At 38.0% G+C, this 24,721-nt stretch overlaps 1 protein-coding gene across 1 annotated transcript; it reads right to left on the bottom strand.

Moving 5' to 3' along the window:
* Window positions 1–295: 295 nt before the first annotated feature.
* LOC134574525 (transient receptor potential cation channel subfamily V member 6-like) lies at window positions 296–24,548 on the bottom strand. The gene is made up of 16 exons (XM_063433635.1): window positions 24,392–24,548; window positions 23,967–24,089; window positions 15,307–15,404; window positions 14,314–14,436; window positions 13,175–13,315; window positions 10,268–10,366; window positions 10,005–10,177; window positions 8,903–9,049; window positions 8,390–8,602; window positions 7,884–7,970; window positions 7,222–7,301; window positions 5,657–5,822; window positions 4,593–4,659; window positions 2,536–2,804; window positions 994–1,100; window positions 296–669 (listed from the first exon to the last, which is right to left on the bottom strand). Exons 2-16 carry the CDS (start codon window positions 24,059–24,061, stop codon window positions 405–407), a joined length of 2,130 nt encoding a protein of 709 aa, XP_063289705.1. The 5' UTR covers window positions 24,062–24,089; window positions 24,392–24,548; the 3' UTR covers window positions 296–404.
* Between the last annotated feature and the right edge of the window lie 173 nt (window positions 24,549–24,721).

Genomic DNA, 24,721 nt, shown 5'->3' with positions numbered 1-24,721 from the left:
TTAGGAATTTAATCACTTTGTTTTTGCAGCTCTAGCCACACTTCCCCTGGTTGAGACTCACACAGCCTCCTAAACACTTCCTGTAACAAGAGATCCAATGTTTAAACTTCCGTTATTGTACAGTGTGTTTTTATTTAGAATTTCCTCTGTTAATAGCCTTCTAGATCCTGAAGAAGCCTCTTGTGTGTAATCAAAGTTCAATTTACAGAGCAGGCGATAAACATAAATGCATTGTGCTTTAAAATATGATCTGGTGTAAACATATCACACTGGATAATTTTAAATATTTTAATATTTTTTTAATTAATATGTATTTCTCCCCATGATGACCATCATCAATAACCCTCACTATAAGCTATATAGTGAAATCCCCATAGTCTCTCATGTCCCAGACATTTCATAGATTAAATGTAGAAGACTTCCTGTTCTGTTCCTCTTGGAAGTGCATCAGTTCCCTTTAGCTGGTCTATGGTGGCACCTCGGACAATTTGCCAGGCTCTACTTGATCTCCTCTCTGCCAGTGCTTCTACATTGGGTTCATTTTCCTGGTGACAATTTACAGCTGAGATTTGAATATTAGGGATTTCTCTTCCAAAACTCTTCTCTGTACTTTGAATTTTGTGTGATGATACTGCAGTTACTTTGTGTGTATCGTGCGTTTCTTCGACACTAAAAGAGAATGGCATTAGTAATGCAGATATAATGGAATACTCTTGCTGATTGCTCCTTATTAAGCAGTTTTGTCTCAGAATTGCTCTAACATAACTTCAAGTCCTATGATACTATTTACTAAAATCAAGTCTATCTCTATGGAAATGTTCTTGCATATTGGTCCACTTTTGAAAATGTTTCCTGGAAAACTGTGCTGCATATGCTTGTAGAAGCTCAATGAAAACTACAAAAATAAATACTCTTAGAAGACAAATACAATGTTCACAACTTAACCTATAACGAGATTAACAAAGCCAGATGAACTAGCAGAGGATTACTTACCATAAATACCACTTGTTCCCAAGACCATACTTCAAGCCACAAACACCAAGGCGAGGCCAGAAATATCTCGGGACTTTGCTTTCCAGAGTCACTGTAAGTGCTGCAATCTGATTGGGAGAGAACGTTTTGTAACAGAATGGTGTTGTAGTATAAGATTTATCAGAAATGTTTAGGTTATTGAGTGACATTATTTATAGATTGGTATTGTGGTGACTGTTAGCCATGCAACTTACCAATAATAACGTCGCTGCCTGCTCCTCCCCCGCCGCTCCTCCTTCTTCCTCCGTCGGCCGGTGGGCGAGACTGATCCCGCCCACCGGCCGAGGAGTCCCAATGCGCATGTGCGGCAATGCCGCGCATGCGCATTGGCGCACCCCATAGGAAAGCATTGAAAATTAATTTCAATGCTTCCCTATGGGGAATAGAGCGACGCTGGAGGTCCTCACACAGCGTGAGGACGTCCAGCGACGCTCTAGCACAGATAATCTTTGCTAGGGACCAGGAAGTTCCCTCTAGTGGCTGTCTAGTAGACAGCCACTAGGGGAGGACTTAACCCTGCAATGTAATTATTGCAGTTTATAGAAAACTGCAATGATTACAGTTGCAGGGTTAAGGGTAGTGGGAGTTGGCACCCAGACCACTCCAATGAGCAGAAGTGGTCTGGGTGCCTGGAGTGTCCCTTTAATAAATTTGGAGTACTTCGACGTGTTGTGGAATCCTGCTTTTACATATGAAGACTCTCTGACTCCCATCTGCATTATTCATAGATATGGAAGAGGGTTGCAGATCTCCCTAAAGATCAAAAGGTGCTCCACACTAGAGCCAAGTGATCTTTTGAGTGTATATTCTTTACTTGTACACTTTATTATATATTTTAAGAATTAATCTGCACCATTATTCCGTTTCTTTTATCATACATTTTCTTCTGTTACTTACCATCGATATTAAGGTAGATGTTAGCTCCACCACTGTGTGTTTGTGTATAAATAAATATATATAAGGGCATGGAAGGTTACTATTGCAGCATGAAAAGAGTACCTTACTGTGTTCAGCGTCAAGATTTTTTGAGGGGTCTAAAACTAATAGAAGCATTTAAAATGTCACCGTTATGAACAGAGTTGTAATGCACTCTTACATGAAACATAATGCAGTTTCAGAATTGTGCAAACAATGGTCAACCTTCCAAATGTGTCATTTTGAGTTTATACCATATACCCTGCCCGCCAGTTTTCTCATGTATAAAAATGTGTACTAATACGGACTTATTTCACTCCTTGAAGACAAATTACATTCGACTCTCAGATAATTTCAGCCAGTCTAATTTGTTTTAGATTTTATTAACTAGAACATATTATTATATTAACAGTTTTGTTTGTCTCACAAGGGTATATATTGAGAGGTTACTATTTAAATTTACAAATGTATTCTGCTGTTAAAGTTGGGTACCTTTATCTGCATGTTCTTGAATAGATTTGTAATGATTAACTATTGACTGACTATTATGAATTTGGATGAGCACACATTTCATTAATTAGAACTGACCTGCGCTCTCCACAACTCGTCCCTCTCTTGGGCAACTCTCCAGAATGTATCACCCATCATCGCAATTAGCAAATTCATCATTAAAAGGTTTGCAATGAGCGTGAAGGGAAAATAAATTAAATTAAACATTAATGGCAGATCCACATCATAGTTTGCTGGGGAGTTTATAGTGTTGATAAATAGCTGGTATGTGCTGTAAAGAGACATTTGATAGTTGTAAAATATCCCCATCTTTTTGGGATCCTCTGTTTGGAAGATCACACATAAAGCTAAAATGAAATAATGAAAAAAAAAAACATATTAGATTGGTAATTGGACATAAACCACACACACACACACACACCTACATATTTGTAGGAGTTAACTAAGAGTTAACTTACTATTTGGAATACAGTAGAAGAAAAAGGTCAAAAAGTACAAGGGGAGATTATGGATGAAGTAAGTCTGAATGAGGTAGAGAGTGCATGTCAATAAAAAAATGGAGTAGGGGAGAGGGGGAGACTTTATGGGAGAAATGAGGAGAGATACAAAATGTGGGGAAGAGTGGCAGTAATATGATGGATGAGAAGAGGATTGTGAGAGACGTTATATGGGGCAGAAAGGATGGAATAGAAGGTTGTAGACAAGAGGGGGAGCAGGGTAGTTCACTGAACCCATGTGGATTTAGGCTACATTTAAATCACATTTAGTCCATTCTCCAGCTTTAGTACTGTAACAAACTTAGGAGACACAAATATAAACATTTTCTGAATATTGGTTCTCCTGGACTTAGAGTAGAGATGTCTATCATGAACTGATGGAAACAAATTCAATATATCAAAAGGTTTCTCTGGAACTCCCAATATTGTCAAATTTCAAAATCCTATAGCTCTGTCATACAAATCAATACAGAGCAACCTCAAGCATAATTTCAGCCTTCTTTGGGCGAGGCGTAGCTGATACCCCTCCAAGTACAATGAGCATGGGGTCCACACTTGGATTACACTTTTAACTTATGGAAAACCTTACCAAACGAATTGCAACAAAAACAGAGAATATGAGAACACTGGAATCAGGCAGTAGCTCACAGAAACCCCAATAGTTTGCCTTAATTGAATGTCTATCAAATATAGATAATAGAAAAATTAAATTTCCTATATCTGATTCCATATTTTGCACATAAAAAAATCTGCACATATGGTCAGGACACATTTGAATCCCATCCAACAGTCATCTGCTTTAAAAATGAACCAGTCATGGTGCAAAAAAAAAGTGTATTAGACATGTGAAATCCGTTTTGTTCTGAATGCAAATTAAGACGAATTTCAGCAATTTGGACATTTGGATGCTTCCAAATGTCCGAATTGCCGAAGTGATGAAGTGCTGAATTTCAGAAGTGTCGAACCGAACCACCGAAGTGCCTAATTGTCAAAGTGCCGAAATTCGGAAGTGCCGAACCGAACAGAAGTGCAGAATTTCAGAAGTGCCAAAGTGCTTTGGATTTCTGAAAAGTGGAAAAACAAGAGAGGGAGGGAAGATCATGTGAATGATGACAGGAATATAACCCTAACCCTACCCCTACCCCTAACCTCACCCATGACCCTAACCGACCCCTAACCCTACCCCTAACTCTACACCTACCCCTAACCCTAGATGTGTAAGTGGTTGTGGTGGTTAGGGTTAGGGGTAGGGTTAGGAGTAGGGATAGGGGTAAAGTTAGAGGTAGGGTTAGGGGTAGGATTAGGGTTAGGTGTAGGGTTAGGGATGGGGTAGGGTTCGGGGTAGGGTTAAAGGTTATGGAATTGCTGAAGTCTCAAAGTGCCAAAGTCCCGAATTGCTGACGTCCCAAATTCCGGAAGTGCCGAACCAAAGTGCTGAAGTGCCGAATTGCCTAGCTCCCCAATTGACGAAGTCCCGAATTTAGGAAATGCCAAACCGAACCAAATTTTTGGTCCATGTACATCCCTAAAGTGTATTATCTTTTGGTCAGCGGTGAACTGAATATGATGTAAATAAATTTTGACTTATTTATTTATAGATACATTTTGTAGTTCAATAAATCAATGATTCATTCTTACCAGAACCAAATCCCACAATGATTACCATCATTAGCCAGAAAAATCTCACAAGATCTCCAAACATTATCTAGAAAAAAAATAAATCTGGATTATGACAAAGCTACATCTGCTTTTCTTTATTCATAATAAAGTTTTATTGAATCACAGTCCAGACCACTGAGTGGAATATGCGTATCAAGTAATTTGTAAGCGGTTATAAGGGCTCCGGTTACTTTCTAAATAGGAATAAAAGCTCTAACACACCCCTCTACTGGGGAATTTTGATTCTGACCAATCTGATTCTCCAAGTCTAATAAATATACATATATGCTCACTTCGTATGATCAGGGATGATTAATATTGAAACAAAAACAACAATATATGTGAACACAACCCAGTGAGTAGAAAAAATAATATATATGTGATTCAAAGCAAAGCAGACCCGGAAGTGGGTCGCGGCCATTGCAAATCTCCACTTCCGGGTCTGTGAAACGCAAGATGGAACGCACACGCTGGACGTGATGACGTCACCAGGAAAAACACCGCGGCACACGCGATGACGTCACCAGGTTCCATGCCGCGAAAATTGAAAACCAGCTGACGAACATTTCGGACTAAATGGGGATGTATATAAGGACTGGGAGGGGGGATATGTTTTATGCTGCTATTACGTTTTTGCACTTTACTGCACCAAGTCCCTGAGGAAGTCCATGTTCAGGACGAAACGCGTAGGACGTGCATGGTGACAAGCCGTTTGTTTTATACTGATATGTAAGTCATTAAATACTTTTTTATCCAACTCTGGAAGTGTACTACATTTGTGTATATATCTTTTTCTTTTGAGATACATACATTCTGCTCTGTGAGGAACCTGTGAGGAGGGACAACATATTGGACACTGAAAGATACCACTCAAGGCTTTTTTAATTCTGCAAATCTGTGAGTGACCAATTGTAATTATAAATCAGTGCCAGTCCCCACACAGTTAAACGCTATGTTTCTTTATTGTATTTATATTTAGCAGATTTTCCCCTATCTATGTGCATATGATTAATATTGAAACTATTCTAAAAACCACTACTCACTTTGTGTAGCATCACAGTAAATGGTCCGACCATCTGAAATCCTCTTGCAAAATATATCATGTAACACCAGCCAAGCACCAGAGCGATAGACATGGGGATCAGCTCCCCATTGGAATGTGTTAACCTCAGGACCAAAGTTAGCAGAACCATGCAGGAGTAAGCCATGCTGCAAGGACGGGATACACCAGAATATGATGAGGATTTCACAACATATTGATCAATGCGAGTTCATAGAATGTGAGATTGAGGACTTACATTTATATATAAGAAGCAATATTATCCCTTCACTACAACCCAAAATGGATATGTTATCAGCAAACAATGGGTCAAAGGCTTTAAGTACATAGAAACATAGAAACATAGAATGTGACGGCAGATAAGAATCATTCGGCCCATCTAGTCTGCCCAATTTTCTAAACACTTTCATTAGTCCCTGGCCTTATCTTATAGTTAGGATAGCCTTATGCCTATACCACGCATGCTTAAACTCCTTTACTGTGTTAACCTCTACCACTTCAGCTGGAAGGCTATTCCATGCATCCACTACCCTCTCAGTAAAGTAATACTTCCTGATATTATTTTTAAACCTTTGTCCTTCTAATTTAAGACTATGTCCTCTTGTTGTGGTAGTTTTTCTTCTTTTAAATATAGTCTCTTCCTTTATTGTGTTGATTCCCTTTATGTATTTAAATGTTTCTATCATATCCCCCCTGTCTCGTCTTTCCTCCAAGCTATACATGTTAAGATCCTTTAACCTTTCCTGGTAAGTTTTATCCTGCAATCCATGAACCAGTTTAGTAGCCCTTCTCTGAACTCTCTCTAAGGTATCAATATCCTTCTGAAGATACGGTCTCCAGTATTGCGTACAATACTCCAAGTGAGGTCTCACCAGTGTTCTGTACAATGGCATGAGCACCTCCGTCTTTCTACTGCTAATGCCTCTCCCTATACAACCAAGCATTTTGCTAGCATTTCCTGCTACTCTATTACATTGTCTGCCTACCTTTAAGTCATCAGAAATAATCACCCCTAAATCCCTATAGAAACATAGAATGTGACGGCAGATAAGAACCCTTAAGTACCATTTTTTAAGTGCCATTTGCTTAAGCAGAATGGATATTGCAGGGGTGAGTTTTAACAGAACTTATCAATTCTATCACTGATATAACGACATACGTAAAATATAAAATATGGGGTATTTTAAGTATTTATTCTATGTTACTGTCCATTATTCCAGGTTAGCTAAATAAAGTGCACCTGTCATCATTAAAAATGCTTATCTTGTAGGGAAAGTCATGTTGAATAATTTGCACCTCTTCTACTAATGTATTCCATAACTTGTCCTTATTTCTCTTTGTGCCATTAGGACTTGCTGTTCCCCAAATCATTAATGGACAAAAATAGAGAGGGAATAATTATGCAAACCAAGCAAATTTGACTGCCTGCAGAAAGTAATCCTTTAAACTGTTGATGTATACAATGTGTGTCAATTATTAATAGAATTTTAGAAGGAAATAGTAAGGGGGTAGCGAGAAAAATGACTAAACAGGATACTTGGTACGCACAGAATGAGATTGAAATATCCAGCTGAAACCATATCTGTAAAGAAAAATGAAATATTCCGAGCGCTCATTAAGACTTGGATCTGTAAAAGAAATTAGGTTTAAATGGTTAATACAGAATGCTTAGTAGTAGAAAATGACAGTTTATACATTATATTTATTAAATGTGAATTGCATACATACATTGCAAGACTGAATATTCTTATTTTCTTATAGTTCAAGCACTCTTCAAAAACCTCCACTTAGGAGTATTATTTACTTGTACACATGGACCACACATTTACTCTTGTCCTATTGGAAAATCCACTTCTATTATACCATTGTCCATTCTGTCTTGATCATCACCACTGTCCATCCACTCCCAGTCAAGATCATAGTCAATCTTTTAATCTTTTTGCCCATTATTGAACCAGTCTATCATGCCTATATTTGAGCCATTTCCCATCACAGTCATTGTGTTTACTCACTGACTGCCATTCTCATCTTTTCCCTAATCTTTCGCCTATGACAGTCATCGTCTAACCACCCTCTGTCATTCTCATTGCCCATCTACTCTCCTCAAACCTCTGTCCATCCATCTTGTGCAATTTTCTAACCATCCATGGATTCAACATATATCCAGTCTAATCGCATGTAGCCATCCATTAAAACATATCTATAGTTACCTCTACAAGGAGCATGGCCATAGCTCCAATTACTGAGATCAATTCTCCGACTAACCTTACTTTATCCAGTGGAGTGTTGTAAGAATCCTAAAGAAAGAATAACACATAACTATGTTATCATATCATTTTGCAACCAAGAGAGTACTCACAAGATTTTTCTTTGGAATATACAATGTTATTTTATTGTTACATAGTAATAAAAAATAAATGATCCATGTTGATGTTCCAGTCCCCTTGTGGACCATATATATATATTTACAAGTGATTAGTATAGTCTTTGTTCTACACACTAATATATATATATATATATATATATATATATATATATATATATATATATATATAGTGTATTGTATAAATGTGTGTATATATATTGTGTATTGTGTATTGTTTATATATATATATATATATATATATATATATAAAAAAATGAATCATATATTGTACTATCACTAAGCAATATGTAAAGTACACAAAAGGGGTAGAACACTATATTGCTGTCCTACCAGAAGAGCGACTTGTTCTAGAATGGTAAAGTCCCTTGGGTTTGTTGATACATTTTGTACAGGTTGGAGTGGTCTGTTGGCGCAACACCAAGATACACAGATCATATACAGCACATACACGGTAGCCAGGAAGCAGAAGTAGGGACGGCCAAAGATTTGCCATTTCTCATTTACCAGATCTTTAACCGGAGAAAGGTCTAAGATACGTCTTGCCTAGCACAAAAATATAACCAGGAGAAAAAGAAATTGGGGTGTATAATAAAAACAAATTAGGGGGGAGGGTTTATACATAAAGAGATTCCAGAAAACATGTGGATGTATTCACTTAACAAGTAATATTAGGGAACTGAAAGTTAAAGTTCATAACTTAAACCACTCTATCAATAGGTGATTTGGAAAATATTATCTAACCCAGCTACAATCACAGTTTGCTATTTTTTCTGTTTATTTCTGTTTAGTGAATACATCCTGTAGAACTTTATTAAGAAAGGAAAATTGAATATTCTTAATTACCTCTGCTTTTCTAGAAGACACCAGCAGATGGAGCACAGAACAGGGTGTACCCCAAGAATCAATCTCTGTTAAATCATACAAGGTGTATGAGGTCAGACCCATTGACCTCACCGTTTTAACATGTTTCTGCAGTAGGTGCTGAAACATCTGGAGGAGATAAAAAAGAGGGATATAATTATTGACATGTATGTGTTCTGAAATACACAGTGCTCGATATGTGTGAACAACTGGTCACAATATGCAGTAAACATAGCAATCTATTCCATCTCATAACTTAGTTCCAACCTTTACACTGGTTAGTTAATAAAGTCCTATGTTACTATGTTTTTCAGAAAGAACTAATTGCAATTTAAAAATATAAATGTTGATTGAGCACTTTTATTTTTTCAGCTTTTTATTCCTCAACGCTGGAATTCACTAGTATACATACTTGAGCCACTTTTAGATATTGAAACAAACAACATTCCTTAACAACATATAAATTGATTTAAGGGATGTGAGCTGGAATTAACTAAAAGTATAATGCATTATGGAAATAATACATTTAAATATAAAACAAGGTACCCAGAAAATAATGTCCATCATTTGCTACAAATTCTCAGAATCAACAGAGATCAGGAAGTGATTGAGAGTTATTAGCCAATCCTGTACCTTCTCTTGCTTTCATTGGTAGAATGACACAATCAGAGCAAATGTTATGGGTATGAAGTTCAGCTGTCAGCTTTTCTTTTGAAAGCTAAACAGCACATGACAGATGAGAGAACATGAAATAACATGAGTTAGCAATAAGCAGCTTCACACATGCAAACCATCATTTTTGGAGCTGTTTTTATTAATTTATCATAAAGCTTCATTCATATTTTCATGTTTATACTCATCTTCATGAATGGGAAAGCCTATGTAAAATATATGCTGGAGCCTTATATGTTAATCTTGCCTCCATGGGTCTTTGTTGTTACCTGTAATAAATGGCTGACAACGCTTGTCTCCATACATACTATCTGTTCTTTAAAATTCCCATTCTATATGTTTTCACAGTTATATAATCATGTTTTAGGCTTAGGGACATCAGAGATCTCACTAATTGGAACTTTCATCTCACCATTACATTCCCTTCGGATGCTGCCAGCTTTAAGGGCGTGAGACCTTGGCTATTCTCAATCTGATTCAATCGAGGGTATCTCTGATCACCATCGAGCAACATGAGGAGATCAAACATTTGGTAGGAGATGACTTTATTGGGCTGCAGGACCAAAATGTGAAGCACAGTATTTCCTGTAAGGAGAAACTCATTAACAAATGTACAATTGATTAAATGGAGTCTAATTCATAGAACCAAAGAGCAGAATTTCCTATCGCTCGTACCTAGACAGTCCTGAGCACGCAAGTTGGCTCCATTGGCTACCAGCAACTTCACCAGGTCAAAATTCCCCACACAAGCGGCAAATGTTAAAATGTGCTCCCCTGGGGAAAGAAACCGTTGATTTTTAAAATATATTTTTAATGAAAATGTATATTAAAGCACTAGACAATAATGTTGTAGTCACATTTATGATAAAACACCTTAAGGAAGAGATAATTTGGATGGTATTTTGATTATATAAGTAATATTGCACAAACACAAACCAATGTTTACAGCTAATTTCAGCAATATACCTCCATAAAATATGTGCCTTATATATAACTTATCAAACCAGGAGATCCCCATATTAGCTATACATACAAGTACTATCCATCCTATAGGCCCTCATACTATATTTACCATTAACCCTTCATATTATTTGTTCCCTGTATATGCATGTGCAGCACATTTCATTTCATTTCAAGGTATACTTTCCATATGCTATTTTTAATTTTTAAATAATTTTTTTGAATATAATTTTTTATTTACTTAAAACAGCACTTCCACCCCAATAACTCCTTAAGCACATGTAAGTTATATGAGCTGATGCGTACGGACACAGTCTTACCTTCAGTTGTGACATTGTTTTGCAACCTAAAGTTAGGACTCCAGCATCCGACACCACTTCCCTATGGATTCCTTCCCTCTCTGCTTCCACATTTTTTAGACGTTTACCCACGTAGCCTGTGGTAGGCTGAGAGCCTTAACTGATGCGCTGAGCCTAGCAATGGCCTTTCACTTAGAGAAATAATATGTACTAATTCTCTCAATGGATAGCCAGTTTGGGAACCTGGACATTTAAAACAGTATATTATTATGGCACTTGAGGTGGCTTTGCAAGGCACTCAAGGATACTAGGGCCAAAATGACTCTGGCCTATCAGATGTCCCAGTGGAACTTCAGATATCTACTAGTTCAAAAAGTTGGTGAGGGACAATCCTCAATTTACGCATTGAAGCACTTAGAGGATGGGAATCTGCAGCCCGCAACAGCCATCGCTGCTAAGCTGTGGGCCTAAATTAATTCTCTGCTTAATGTTGCAAGTTCAATAGAAACTTCTAAAAGTAAGTTTAGTGTTTGGATTTTTGCATAATGGCTATAATATTTAATCAAGACCGATATTATTAACAGTTTAACACAAAATAACAACTCATCAACTATCGGAGACTACTGTAGATGTAGAGCTTGGTACTGAGGTGCTCAAAGTGGGTTTAAAACCGATTGATCAAACCAACTTATATTGTTTGTGTAACCAATAATATACACAGTAATCAGTATATACACAGAACCCAGGGCAAATAAAAAATTAATATAGAATTGGATAATACCACCATATGCTGAAATATAATGGAATGGTACCTAAAATATAAAAATAAAGCACAACATAGTGTGAACTGTATAATAATATAAAGCTGTAAAAACACATAGGACTACCACTCACATTTTCCAGAGCCGTACCAGTCTCTGTATAGTTGGCTCAGGGGTGCCTATACAGGCCAACGGTTCCAATAGCGGTGGCAGAAGATGATGAAGGGACTTCAAATAGGTTAAAAATAATTTATTGAAAATATAATAAAAAACAACTCAAGGTACTATGGGGGTGGAACCCAGCATACAAATACAATATGATAAAAAAAAAAAGGCTGGAGTTCCACTTACCACTATAGTTAGTCACCAAGAGTCTAAATATAAATAAAATAAAACCTAATATACTGTGTATATTATTTGGTTTCTCTGTTTGGTGTTATTGGTAAGCACCACTATATCAGTTACACTACCTACCATCTATTCTAGCTACGATAAAATTATTTGACTTAAATTGTAAAGCGCCTACACACTATTTGTTTATATTATATATTGTTTGTGTGTTTGTAATAAAAAGGGTTTTATGCTACATATCCTCTTTTTTATTTTTTATCTTAACATTTGCACTCTTGTATATGACATTGGAACAGATTTGAGTCTTTGGAAATAATGTATATAGAAAAATATTAACCCCTTAAGGATACATGATGGAAATGTTTCATCATGCGGGCCTTTTACTTCTAAAGCTGTGTCCTTAAGGGCTTAAGGTAAGTGGCTGTATTTATTACTTAAAATAACAACATAAGGGGAGTGGTTTTAAAGCTATAGTGCATGTTTTTGCATTGTGTTTTACACTTTTGTTTTTATATTGTTTTAAGTGGACACATGCTTTGTATTTGTCTATAATTGGACCTACATGAACACAGGTACTTCAATAAATATATTAAGACATGCCAGATAGACAAGTTGATAGACTATATCTTTTAAACTGTAAGGAAAATTAAGGATACAAACATTGGATCTAAATAAACAATGTCCTTTTAATCCCAGTGATATAGTTTGTTCCCCACCTGGATTCTGCAAAGTGCTTTTAGGACTGTGCCCGTTGATCAAGAATATTCTTAGAAAATAATTGCCGTCAATCATTAGTTGATCTCTATAATATGTATATGTGGTTATCATTGGTTATAAAGATATATCCGGTGTTAAGTGCATGTTCTCATTTAATACAATATTATTGACTAAATAACGTGAATTTATTGTAGAATTTGTAAAACATTCATGGGATTTGATAGATACTGACTTAGAGTAGATGGTTTGATACAGAGTTTGATATGGTTTTTGCAGAGGTAAATATCACATATTTATTTAAAAAATGTGATTTATATTTAATTTCAGCAAAGGGTTCTTCATGTTTTAAATTGGTAACGTGCCAATTGATATATTATGATAAAAATAATAGGTGACTCAGTGGTGGGTAGATCAAAAAGTAGCTTCATGTAGCCTGCATTTCCTACTGCAGTGAATTTATATTTCTTTCTTGCATTGTAGTGATTTTGTCTTACCAAAATAAAAGAGGTGCAGGGGATTCTGAGTAAAAAAACTCCCAGTGGCTCTAGGTGAGGACACGTCAGCCCCTCTCTGAATTAGCATACGGACCAGGTTCATGTTTTGATTAACAGCAGCAATGTGTAGGGCTGTTTGTCCTGAAAGAAAAGGCACAATAGTTATAATATTATTTAACTATACTAAACATATAGTTTTCACTGATAATACTATCATAAATATAATTTTAATAGTTATAGCCTCAAATTTTTTTTTGTATACGTTTTTCAAACTAATAATTATTTTTGGATAAAACATTTTTTTCACATTTTGGATACACTTTTAGCATGGTTTAATATTTATAAAATATTGTTTATAAAGATTTTTTATATAGTTTTTTATGTTATATATATTTTTATATCTTATATTCTGAAAACAGAATTTTAAACATTTATCCAAAATATTAAATCAATTGAAAAGCTTACTAAAGAATATTAAATAAGTTTACTAATATTCTTCAAATATAAGAAAGTTTTTGGGGTAGAGCTTATATTGAAATACTTTTGAAACCCGATTTTAAAAGGGTACAGTGTATGATCTACACAGTTAAGGAAAGAGACACACTATTAGTTACAGTAGAATGCGTGTTACTCTACAATTGTTTACCATATTAATCTGGGATGTTTATCGAACACAGAATTTCTCCTAAATTTCAGAGATAATAGTCTGCCTAATTTTTGTTCATGAAATTAAGGGGAAAAAAAAGAAAATCCATCACCCACAGTGAAGCTTGGTGAGAAATACCTATTTAAAAATCTCATAATTGCTGTAATTACAGGGGAAGGAAAACAAATGGTGGTTTCAGAAGTATGTTTTTTTCCTAACTTGCTCAGTCCCAGAAAAAATGGGAAATCGAAAAGCCTCAGGTAAGTGTTATCCTGCATGAAAAACTTGAAAACCCATTGGATGGTTTATTGTATTAATTAACCTCTTTTCCCCCATTTGTGCTGATATTGGAAGTCAGTCTGCTAGTGGAATAAATGAACACTAGTGTAACTGAATACATCAGACAAGTATGAAGCAACAAAAATACAATTCATTACTACATAAGAACACAAATGATAGTGATGTGATATGAAGAAGAGTCATCGTGTTCCACCTCGGTACATTTCTGATGTCATGGGAAGGTTGACCAGGTACGGAGCTTCGGTTAAGAGAATTTCAGCAATTTCCTGATTATCATAGAGAGCCGCCATGTGTAATGCTGTCTCTCCTAATGCTCCTGATGATGTAATAAAAAGAAGCAGGTCAAAAATCATGATAGCTATACACATGTCATGGTCACACTTAGCCATCATGTACACATACAGTTTACATGCATGCTTAGTTATGATAGTTACTCTTAGTTTAGAGCAGCCTGAATAAGACAATCACCAATTTAATAACTGTATTAGCCTGTGTTACTTCCACTGGAAGGCAATTACATGTACTGATTATACGAGATGGCTCTTCCTGGTATTTACTGCCTTCTCTCAAGTTATTCACCAAAATGAAACTTTAAAGAGAGTTCAAAGTGAGTATCGAATTTTTAAGGAACACTATAGAGTCAAGAACACAAACATACATTCCTAATCCATTAGTGTTCAAAACCACTATCTAGCCCTAAAGCAATACATCTCTATGAGGAGAGTTCAGTGTCTCCATGCAGAGGGTGGAGACACTGAATGTCAGTACTGTACACTGTGCAGCACTGCCCCAGGGAGTACCTCTACTAGCCATCTGAGGAGTGGCCACTGGAGTTGTCCCTAGGCTGTAATGTAAACACTATATTTTCTTTGAAAAGACAGTGTTTACTGAAAAAGCCTGCAGGGACTGACTATGCTCACCACAACAACTACATTAAGCTGTAGTTGTTCTGGTGACCATAATGTCAAATTAGCCAAACTGGAAAAACTATCTAAGTCAGCTATGCGTTCAGTACAGCTACTCTGACCGTGAATTTAGAATTCACTTTGAATTTGCACTTTAGTAAATAATTGTCTGTGCCACTTTTTGTCTATAATCATTCTTAATCATTAACTGTATATCTCAATATATTTTTTTTAACTTCTATGTTGCCACTTTGGTTTTTTTGGGGGGTTGCTTTACTCACCTCTTTGGAACAAATCACATTTGTCTGATGCTAAAAGCTCTCTCAGAAGTTCAACATTGTTATCCTTAGCAGCAAGGAGCAGTGGGAATTCTTGTGTCCTAAAAAAACAAAAACAAAAATTGGCATCAGAGGGCACTTCACTTTATGCAATATTGAAAGACTGGATCTAGGCAGAAGATAAATAAATGCATTTTTAATATCCAACTAATATATAATGGTGTAAAAGGACACTGTAGGCACTGTAACCGCTTCATCTGGTTGAAGTGGTTATAGTGTCTACAGTCACCTGGAGCTTTCCTTCTAGTCAACATTAAATTTTGAATATTTTAATGCTAAACTAGAGTCCTCAAAAGCCCATCCTCTCTGTGCTGCTTAGGTTAAGGCTTAGGCAAATGGCTGTAATTGGCTGAGCAACAATTGACTGGTATGAATTGGTATGGCTAGAACCAAGTATGTAATCTCTGCTGTAGACATGCCTCCGGTAGGGGTGGGGCTGTGGGTGGCCAGCGACTCTTATTTAGTGTTAAACTGCTCATAATTGCCTTTACACTGGTTGGAGGGTTAGACGTCGAGGATTCCAGGAACTATAATCAATTCAATGACATTAAATGGTTTATAGTGCTTAGTGTGTCCCTTCAACATTGCAATGAGGATTTAGGAAACTATCACTCCCAAGAGAATCATCTAAAACATTGAATATACTGGGCAGCCCTGGACTGAAATGTATAATTTTCTCTCCTTTTGGCATTCAAAACATTAGTATATTTTTACTAAAATTAAAAACAGTCAAAAAAAAGTATTTCCAAAAAAAGAATAGCTGTGTAAAAGCAGTTTGACGGGTATTGTGCCTCTATCGACACCACGTTTAAGAATTAACATTTTCATGGAGTAAATTATAGTTTAAAATGTAATGGGAGATTGACCAGGTAATGAGCTAAATAACACATTACAGCATAGATGTGAAAATATAAACAGTATATGGTGCCATTTTAGGTTACAGATAACAACATAGGAAAAAACAACAATCAATAAACTTTAATCTTTAAGTTTGGATTCCAATATTGTTGAATGGGTAAGGCAGTGGCTGAGTGACAGGCAACAGAGGGTTGTAGTCAACGGAGTATATGCGAAGCATGGTCTAGTTACCAGGGGGTACCTCAGGGATCTGTACTTGGACCCATTCTCTTTAATATTTTTATTAGTGATATTGCAGAAGGTCTTGATGGTAAGGTATGTCTTTTTGCTGATGATACTAAGATATGTAACAAGGTTGATGTTCCAGGAGGGAAAAGTCAAATGGCGAATTATTTAGGTCAACTAGAAAAATGGTCAGAGCTGTGGCAGCTGACATTTAATGTGGATAAGTGCAAGATAATGAATCTTGGATGTAAAAACCCATGGGCAGAGTATAGAATATTTGATAGAGTCCTAACCTTAACATCTGAGGAAAGGGACTTAGGGGTAATTATTTCAGATTACGTAAAGGTAGGCAGACAATGTAATTGTCAGGATCGGGACAGGGATCCAACACACAGAGTACAAACAGTAGCCAGATACGTATACCGGACCTTAGAATGGCCGGACTAACGTAAGTAGTACAGTATAGAATGGTCAAAGACAAGCCGAGGTCGAGGGTAACAGAAGACAGGTAAGCGAGAGACAAGCCAAATCAAGGGTAACAGAGATAAGCAGAGTAAGGTAAACAAGCCGGGTCAAAACCAAAAGGGATAATAGAATACACAAGCACTGAGTGACTAGAACAAGCTAGAACCACGACAGGGCAATGAGCTAATGAAAGAAGCTCTGTTAAATACCCTGTTCAGAGCAGTAACCACGCCTCCAAGGCGTCCTGATTGGTCCTGCAGCCATTGACTGACAGGTTGTTCCGGGGGAGTGTCCTGATGACTACTTCCTGCCTAGATGCTGTAAAAGGCAGTCACTCCCTCGCGGCCGGCCTAGCATGACCGGATAGACCGCGGGGAAGGGAGCCATCAGACCGTCTGGATGGAGGAACAGCTAAGTCTCTACCTCTTTCGGAGGTAGAGACCACAGGTACCCTGACAGTACCCCCCCTCTCAGATACGCCCACCGGGCGGAATGAACCGGGACGAGATGGGAAGCGAGAGTGATACGCCCTGCGGAGACGGGGAGCATGAACATCCTCCTGAGGTACCCAACTCCTCTCCTCAGGACCATATCCCTTCCAATCAACCAGATATTGTACTCTCCCCCGGGAGATTCGAGAATCAATAATAGAGTTAACCTCATACTCCTCCTGACCCTCCACCTGAACGGGGCGAGGAGGGGCTATTGTGGAGGAAAATCTGTTACATATGAGTGGTTTCAGCAATGAAACGTGAAACGAGTTCGGGATGCGTAAGGTATTAGGAAGAGCTAAACGATACGCAACTGGATTGATACGGGTCAGCACCCTGTAGGGTCCAATATAACGAGGAGCGAACTTCATGGAGGGCACTTTTAAATGGATGTTCCTCGTGTCCCGCCATCTTGCTATTATGTAAACACTGTAAAAGTTCCAGTTGAAGAGCAGGAGGAACGAAATGACGGCCCGCAGGAGTCTGTTTAGGTGCTAGATGTTGCAACTTAATGATCTCGGCCAGTAATGGAGAATGAATCCTGAGATTCGTATTAGCAATGAAATTGCATTTCGGAACTATAGAAGAAAGAACTGGTTCAGGTACAGTAGAAGGTTCATATTGGCGAGATAATGCATCGGCTTTAGAGTTTTTAGAACCAGGTCTGTAAGTCAGTACATAATTGAAGTGAGTCAGGAATAAGGACCAACGAGCTTGTCTAGAGGATAAGCGCTTAGCCTCCCCAATATAGGACAAGTTTTTGTGGTCCGTCAAAATCGTAATAGGGTGTAGGGTCCCCTCCAACAAATGTCTCCACTCCTTTAAGGCTTTAATGACTGCTAACAGTTCCCTTTCCCCGATGTCATATCTGCTCTCAGGCCCAGAAAATTTCTTAGAGAAGAAACCACAAGGGTGTAACGGTTTATCCACCCCTAACCTTTGAGACAGAACAGCCCCAACTGCTGTCTCAGAGGCATCGACCTCGAGCAAGAAAGGCAGAGTCGTATCAGGATGAACTAGAATGGGAGCCGAGGCAAAAAGTTCCTTGAGAGTCTTGAAAGCACCCAGAGCTTCCTTAGACCAGAACTTAGTATCAGCCCCTTGTTTGGTCATATTGGTAATAGGCGCAATGATAGAGGAGTATCCTTTAATGAAGCGCCTATAGTAGTTGGAAAAACCAATAAACCTTTGGATAGCCTTGAGTCCTTTGGGCAAGGGCCAGTCTAAAATAGATTGAAGTTTTACAGGATCCATTTTAAAACCCTCCCCAGAAATCACGTATCCAAGAAAGTCTACCTGAGACTGATCAAAACTGCACTTCTCCAATTTGCAATATAGACCATGTTGCAGCAGCTTGTGTAATACCTTTCTGACCTGTCTATGGTGAGTCTCAATCTCCTTAGAGTGTATTAGTATGTCGTCCAGGTAAACAATAACACAATCATGCTGAAACTCCCTAAGTACCTCATTAATCAAATCTTGAAATACTGCAGGAGCATTGCATAGTCCAAATGGCATAACAGTGTATTCGTAATGGCCATACCGGGTATTGAATGCCGTCATCCACTCGTGACCTTGCTGGATTCTCACCAAATTGTAAGCCCCTCTGAGATCTAACTTGGTGAAGATTTTGGAGCCCTTAAGACGATCAAATAACTCGGTAATCAGTGGGATAGGATAGGCATTTCTGACAGTTATTTTATTCAAGCCTCGGTAATCGATACAAGGTCTCAGCGTGCCATCCTTCTTCTTAATGAAAAAGAACCCAGCCCCGGCCGGAGAAGAAGACCTCCTGATGAATCCCTTTTCTAAATTCTCCCGAATATACTCCTCTAGAACCGAGTTTTCCTGAACAGACAAAGGATATACATGGCCCCTCGGAGGCATAGTGCCGGGTAGAAGCTTAATCTTACAGTCAAATGACCTGTGTGGAGGCAAAGAATCTGCATTCTTCTTGTCAAATACTGCCCTTAAGTCTAGGTAAAGGTCTGGTATTTGTCTTTCTGTGGACTGAGTAGGATTCTCCGGTATGTTAATATTAGCTAATGGAGAAACCTTGCACAAACACCGATCCTGGCAGCCCTGGCCCCACGAGAGTATCTCTCCTAACTCCCAATCGATAATAGGGTTATGTTTTTTCAACCATGGGTACCCCAGAACTATGGGAACGGAAGGAGACGAAATGAGCAGAAGAGATAAATTCTCCACGTGTAGGATACCCAGATTTAAATTAATGGGTATGGTCTCACGAAAGATAACAGGGTCTAGTAGTGGTCTACCATCTATGGCCTCAACGGCCAAAGGTGTCTCCCTTAGCTGGGATGGGAAATTGTTCTTACTAGCAAAGGCTTGGTCGATAAAATTCTCAGCAGCACCGGAATCTATCAATGCCATAGCCCTTACTACTTCCTTCCCCCAAGTTAAGGAAACTGGTAGCAGAAGCCTGTGATCTTTATAATCAGGAGTAGAGGACAAAATAGAAACACCCAAGGCCTGTCCTCTAGAGAGACTTAGGTGCGAGCGTTTCTCGGGCGGTTAGAACAGTTCGAGAGTAAATGACCCTTGGCTCCACAATACATACACAAACCCTCTCTTCTCCTGTGCTGTCTTTCCTCCTCAGAGAGGCGGGTATACCCTATCTGCATAGGTTCAGTAAGCAAAGATATCGTGGAGTCAGGACTTGGAACAGCGGGAGCAAACCTAAAAGAAGGTCTCTGGTTCCTCTCTCGAGTGTTCTGTCTCTCTCTTAGACGTTCATCTATACGAGAGATGAACGAAATTAAATCCTCTAAATTCTCAGGGAGTTCTCTGGTAGCAACCTCATCAAGGATTACATCAGATAGGCCATTCAAAAATACATCCATATACGCCTGCTCATTCCACTTGATTTCTGCCGCCAGAGACCTGAACTCTAGTGCATAATCCACCAGTGTTTGGTTCTCCTGTCTCAGGCGCAACAGTAATCTGGCTGCATTAACCTTTCTACCTGGAGGGTCAAATGTTCTTCTAAAAGCAGCTACAAATGCGTTATAGTTATAAACTAATGGATTATCATTCTCCCATAGTGGGTTGGCCCATCTCAGTGCTTTCTCAATGAGTAGGGTGATAATAAATCCTACTTTTGCCCTATCTGTAGGATAAGAGCGAGGTTGCAATTCAAAGTGGATACTAATTTGGTTTAAAAAACCACGACACTTCTCAGGAGCCCCACCATAGCGTACTGGGGGGGTAATGTGAGAAGAAGCACCCACTGTGGCTACCTCTAGACCTGAACCGACAGGAGAAACAGGGGTATTACGTATCTCCTCTGGTGGGTTATTGGCACAAGCTAATAGAGCCTGTAGCGCAAGCGCCATCTGATCCATTCTGTGATCCCTGGCTTCCAACCTAGGATCAGGAGCAGCCAGCTGACTGTTTGTACTTGCAGGATCCATTGGCCCTGTCGTAATGTCAGGATCGGGACAGGGATCCAACACGCAGAGTACAAACAGTAGCCAGATACGTATACCGGACCTTAGAATGGCCGGACTAACGTAAGTAGTACAGTATAGAATGGTCAAAGACAAGCCGAGGTCGAGGGTAACAGAAGACAGGTAAGCGAGAGACAAGCCAAATCAAGGGTAACAGAGATAAGCAGAGTAAGGTAAACAAGCCGGGTCAAAACCAAAAGGGATAATAGAATACACAAGCACTGAGTGACTAGAACAAGCTAGAACCACGACAGGGCAATGAGCTAATGAAAGAAGCTCTGTTAAATACCCTGTTCAGAGCAGTAACCACGCCTCCAAGGCGTCCTGATTAGTCCTGCAGCCATTGACTGACAGGTTGTTCCGGGGGAGTGTCCTGATGACTACTTCCTGCCTAGATGCTGTAAAAGGCAGTCACTCCCTCGCGGCCGGCCTAGCATGACCGGATAGACCGCGGGGAAGGGAGCCATCAGACCGTCTGGATGGAGGAACAGCTAAGTCTCTACCTCTTTCGGAGGTAGAGACCACAGGTACCCTGACAGTAATAGAGCAGCAGGAAATGTTAGAAGAATGCTTGGTTGTATAGGGAGAAGTATTAGCAGTAGAAAGAGGGAAGTGCTCATGCCATTGTACAGAACACTGGTGAGACCTCACTTGGAGTACTGTACGCAGTACTGGAGACCAGATCTCCAGAAGGATATTGATACTTTAGAGAAATATCAGAGAAGGGCTACTAAACTGGTTTGTGGATTGAAGGAAAGGTTAAAGGATCTTAACATGTATAGCTTGGAGGAAAGACGAGACAGGGGGAATAGGATAGAAACATTTAAATACATAAATGGTATCAACACAGTAAAGGAGGAGACTATATTTAAAAGAAGAAAAACTACTACAACAAGAAAGCATAGTCTTAAATTAGAGGTGCAAAGGTTTAAAAATAATATCAGGAAGTATTACTTTACTGAGAGGGTAGTGGATGCATGGAATGGCCTTCCAGCTGAAGTGATAGAGGTTAACACAGTAAAGGAGTTTAAGCAGTTTAAGCATGTGTGGAATAGGCATAAGGCTATCCTAACAATAAAATAAGGCCAGGGCCGAATGGTTCTTATCTGCCGTCACATTCTATTGCTGTTTCAAAATATATATTTTTTAAATGTATCAATAGTGACATTGTCACACTGTTATCTGTCATAAATATGTGAATCACACCTCACATGTACATATTTTTTTTAAAATAGACAACCCAGGGTATTCAGTATGCGGTATGTCCTGACCAAAGTTAGCATTTATATTTGTTTGTGTGTTAAAAATGCAAAAAACAATTATGAACTTTAACCTTGGCCAGTGTTTGTGACTAAGTGGCTACTAAAAAAGACTGAACATAACACATTTGCAATACCTTGGGTTGTCTTCTTTTGCAAAGGGTATGGGAGTAATTCTCATTCCTGGGCTACCATACACTCTTAAAGGCAACATAACCAATCTGGCAGATTTCAATGTGAAAAAACGGAAAATCAAGCCTTATATTTGACCCTATAACTTTCAAAAACAATATAAAACCTGCACATGGGGGGTTACTGTTCTACTCAGGAGACTTTGCTGAACACAAATATGATTGTTTCAAAACAGTAAAACGTATCACAACAATTATATCATCAGTGAACATGCCGTTTGTGTGTGAAAAATGCAAAACACGTCACTTCCACTGACAATATCATCGCTGTGATATGTTTTACTGTTTTGAAACAGTAATATTTGTGTTCAGCAAAGTCTTACGAGTACAATAGTATCCCCCATGTACAGGTTTTAGAGTGTCATGGAAAGTTACAGGGTAAAATACAATGCTAGCAAATGAAATTCTCTGGACTTTCGGCCTGGGTTGTCAGGCAGGTCCCTCAAATTGCAATCAATAAAATTACTTAATTATGTAAAAATATTACATAAATATGCACATAGAATTTAAATATATATAAATATTTAAAAATATATAAATATTTAAATCTGTATTATATATGTTTATTGTATATATATATATATATATACAATAAACATATATAATACATATTTAAATATTTAAAGTCTATATATGTATATTTTTTAAGTTATTTATGTAATCATGTGTATCATATATATATTTATATTTTTTATTATTTTTATATATTTATATTTACATAGTTGTGTATATATAATTCATTCTAAGTGTATTTTGTTATAAATATATATATATATATATATATATATATATATATATTAATATCAAAATACAGTTAGAATAAAATTACATATATATCTATATTTTTTATATATATTATTAACATTTTTTTTATTTGAAACCTTTTTTTTTTATCTTTTTTTCACCAGCAGGCAGTACTATGGATGCCATCAGACATCTCCCCCCCCCCCCCCCCCAACGAGAGGAACGCTGAACGGCGGCGCTCATGTAAGAAATTACGAATTGCTGTGGACATACTGGGCACATCCGCGGTCCTTAAGGACCGTTTTTGTCGGGCAGGCCCAGTACGTCTGCGGTCACTAAGGGGTTAAACTTTACCACAAGTCATTCTCTAAGCAGCTCTTTAAATACAATGTGATGAATTCTTCAATTTTGGAGCACTTGTAATTGTGTCTTGACAACTGACATTCCCTGAGCCATTGATTACCTCTAGTGTCTTAGTAAGCATTGTACTCTTACACTGTCTGACCTTGGTTTTCTTACTGTCCAACCTCACCATTCATTTGTGCCTTGTCGTCTTCTCTTCCTTCACCAACCCTGACTCTTGAAACACCTTTAGTTACCTATTTAAGCCCTTTTGTCTATATTCCAGCTTCCCTGTTCTCATACTAAGATGCCTTAGAAGAGGCGCTTTACAAGAGGGTGTCCAGTCCTATGCTTGAATTCAAGTGCCAGTAGAAAAAACAGTTGAAGGATTCAAACAGATGGTCTGATTCTGAGCACCAAGCTACTTTTATTTCACGACAATTAGTACCAATTGTGAACTTCAAATTATTCAACATAATTGCTTTTATTTTATACTATAAAAACTGAGAGCTGGTGGACTTTTAAGTTAAACCCGAATATAATAGAATAAAAATATACCTTTTTTGGTGTAAAAGGCCTGTTTTGGCTTCTTCCTCCAACCATCCTGATCCTGCAGTGTAGAACCAAAGCTCTTGAATACTCTTCCAGATCATTGTGGTCTTTTTCCAGCAAAAAACATTTCTAAAACAATTAACATAAATGCATTTTAAAGATCTCACCTTTAGGGTGGAATATATTACTTTTTTCATGGTAAATCATATTTGAAAACTTCCATACTTGTTCTAAAATGGTGACAAAAGGACAGAAGGTTGAGTGAGAAGTGTTCCATGCAGAAGAAAATTGTAAGTAAAAATATTTGCTGTATGCAGAGGAATAGATGAAATGGAAATCAATAGATAGATGGATGGATAGACAGACAGACAGACTGATAAAAATTAACCGAAACATTTAAATAGTCCAGTACAATTAATCAAGCTGCTTACCATTTCCCCGATCCTCAGAAATTAGATTTTGCTAATGTATTAAGACAGTTCTACCATGACAGGACGGGAGGTATCAAAGAGAAGGACTGCCAGCTTTCACATACTGTTTAAGGTGAGTGTACAGTGTTCACCTGTCTCAGCAATCAGACAGGTCTCAGAAGAGGCGTTACAGAATTCAGGAATGTGGTGAAACCTGATAAGGTGCTTACAAAAACATAGGGTTCTGTACACAGTATATGATCAATTCCCCGAGGCCCTGATTTATATCAGCTAAAACAGTTTCCACCTGTGTCATAAGGTGTCTCAGGATGATAAATAAACATTCTTTAT

Source organism: Pelobates fuscus, chromosome 10 (assembly GCF_036172605.1).
Source record: "Pelobates fuscus isolate aPelFus1 chromosome 10, aPelFus1.pri, whole genome shotgun sequence".
Lineage (NCBI taxonomy): Eukaryota > Metazoa > Chordata > Amphibia > Anura > Pelobatidae > Pelobates > Pelobates fuscus.
This window is presented reverse-complemented; position numbering and strand designations above follow the sequence as displayed.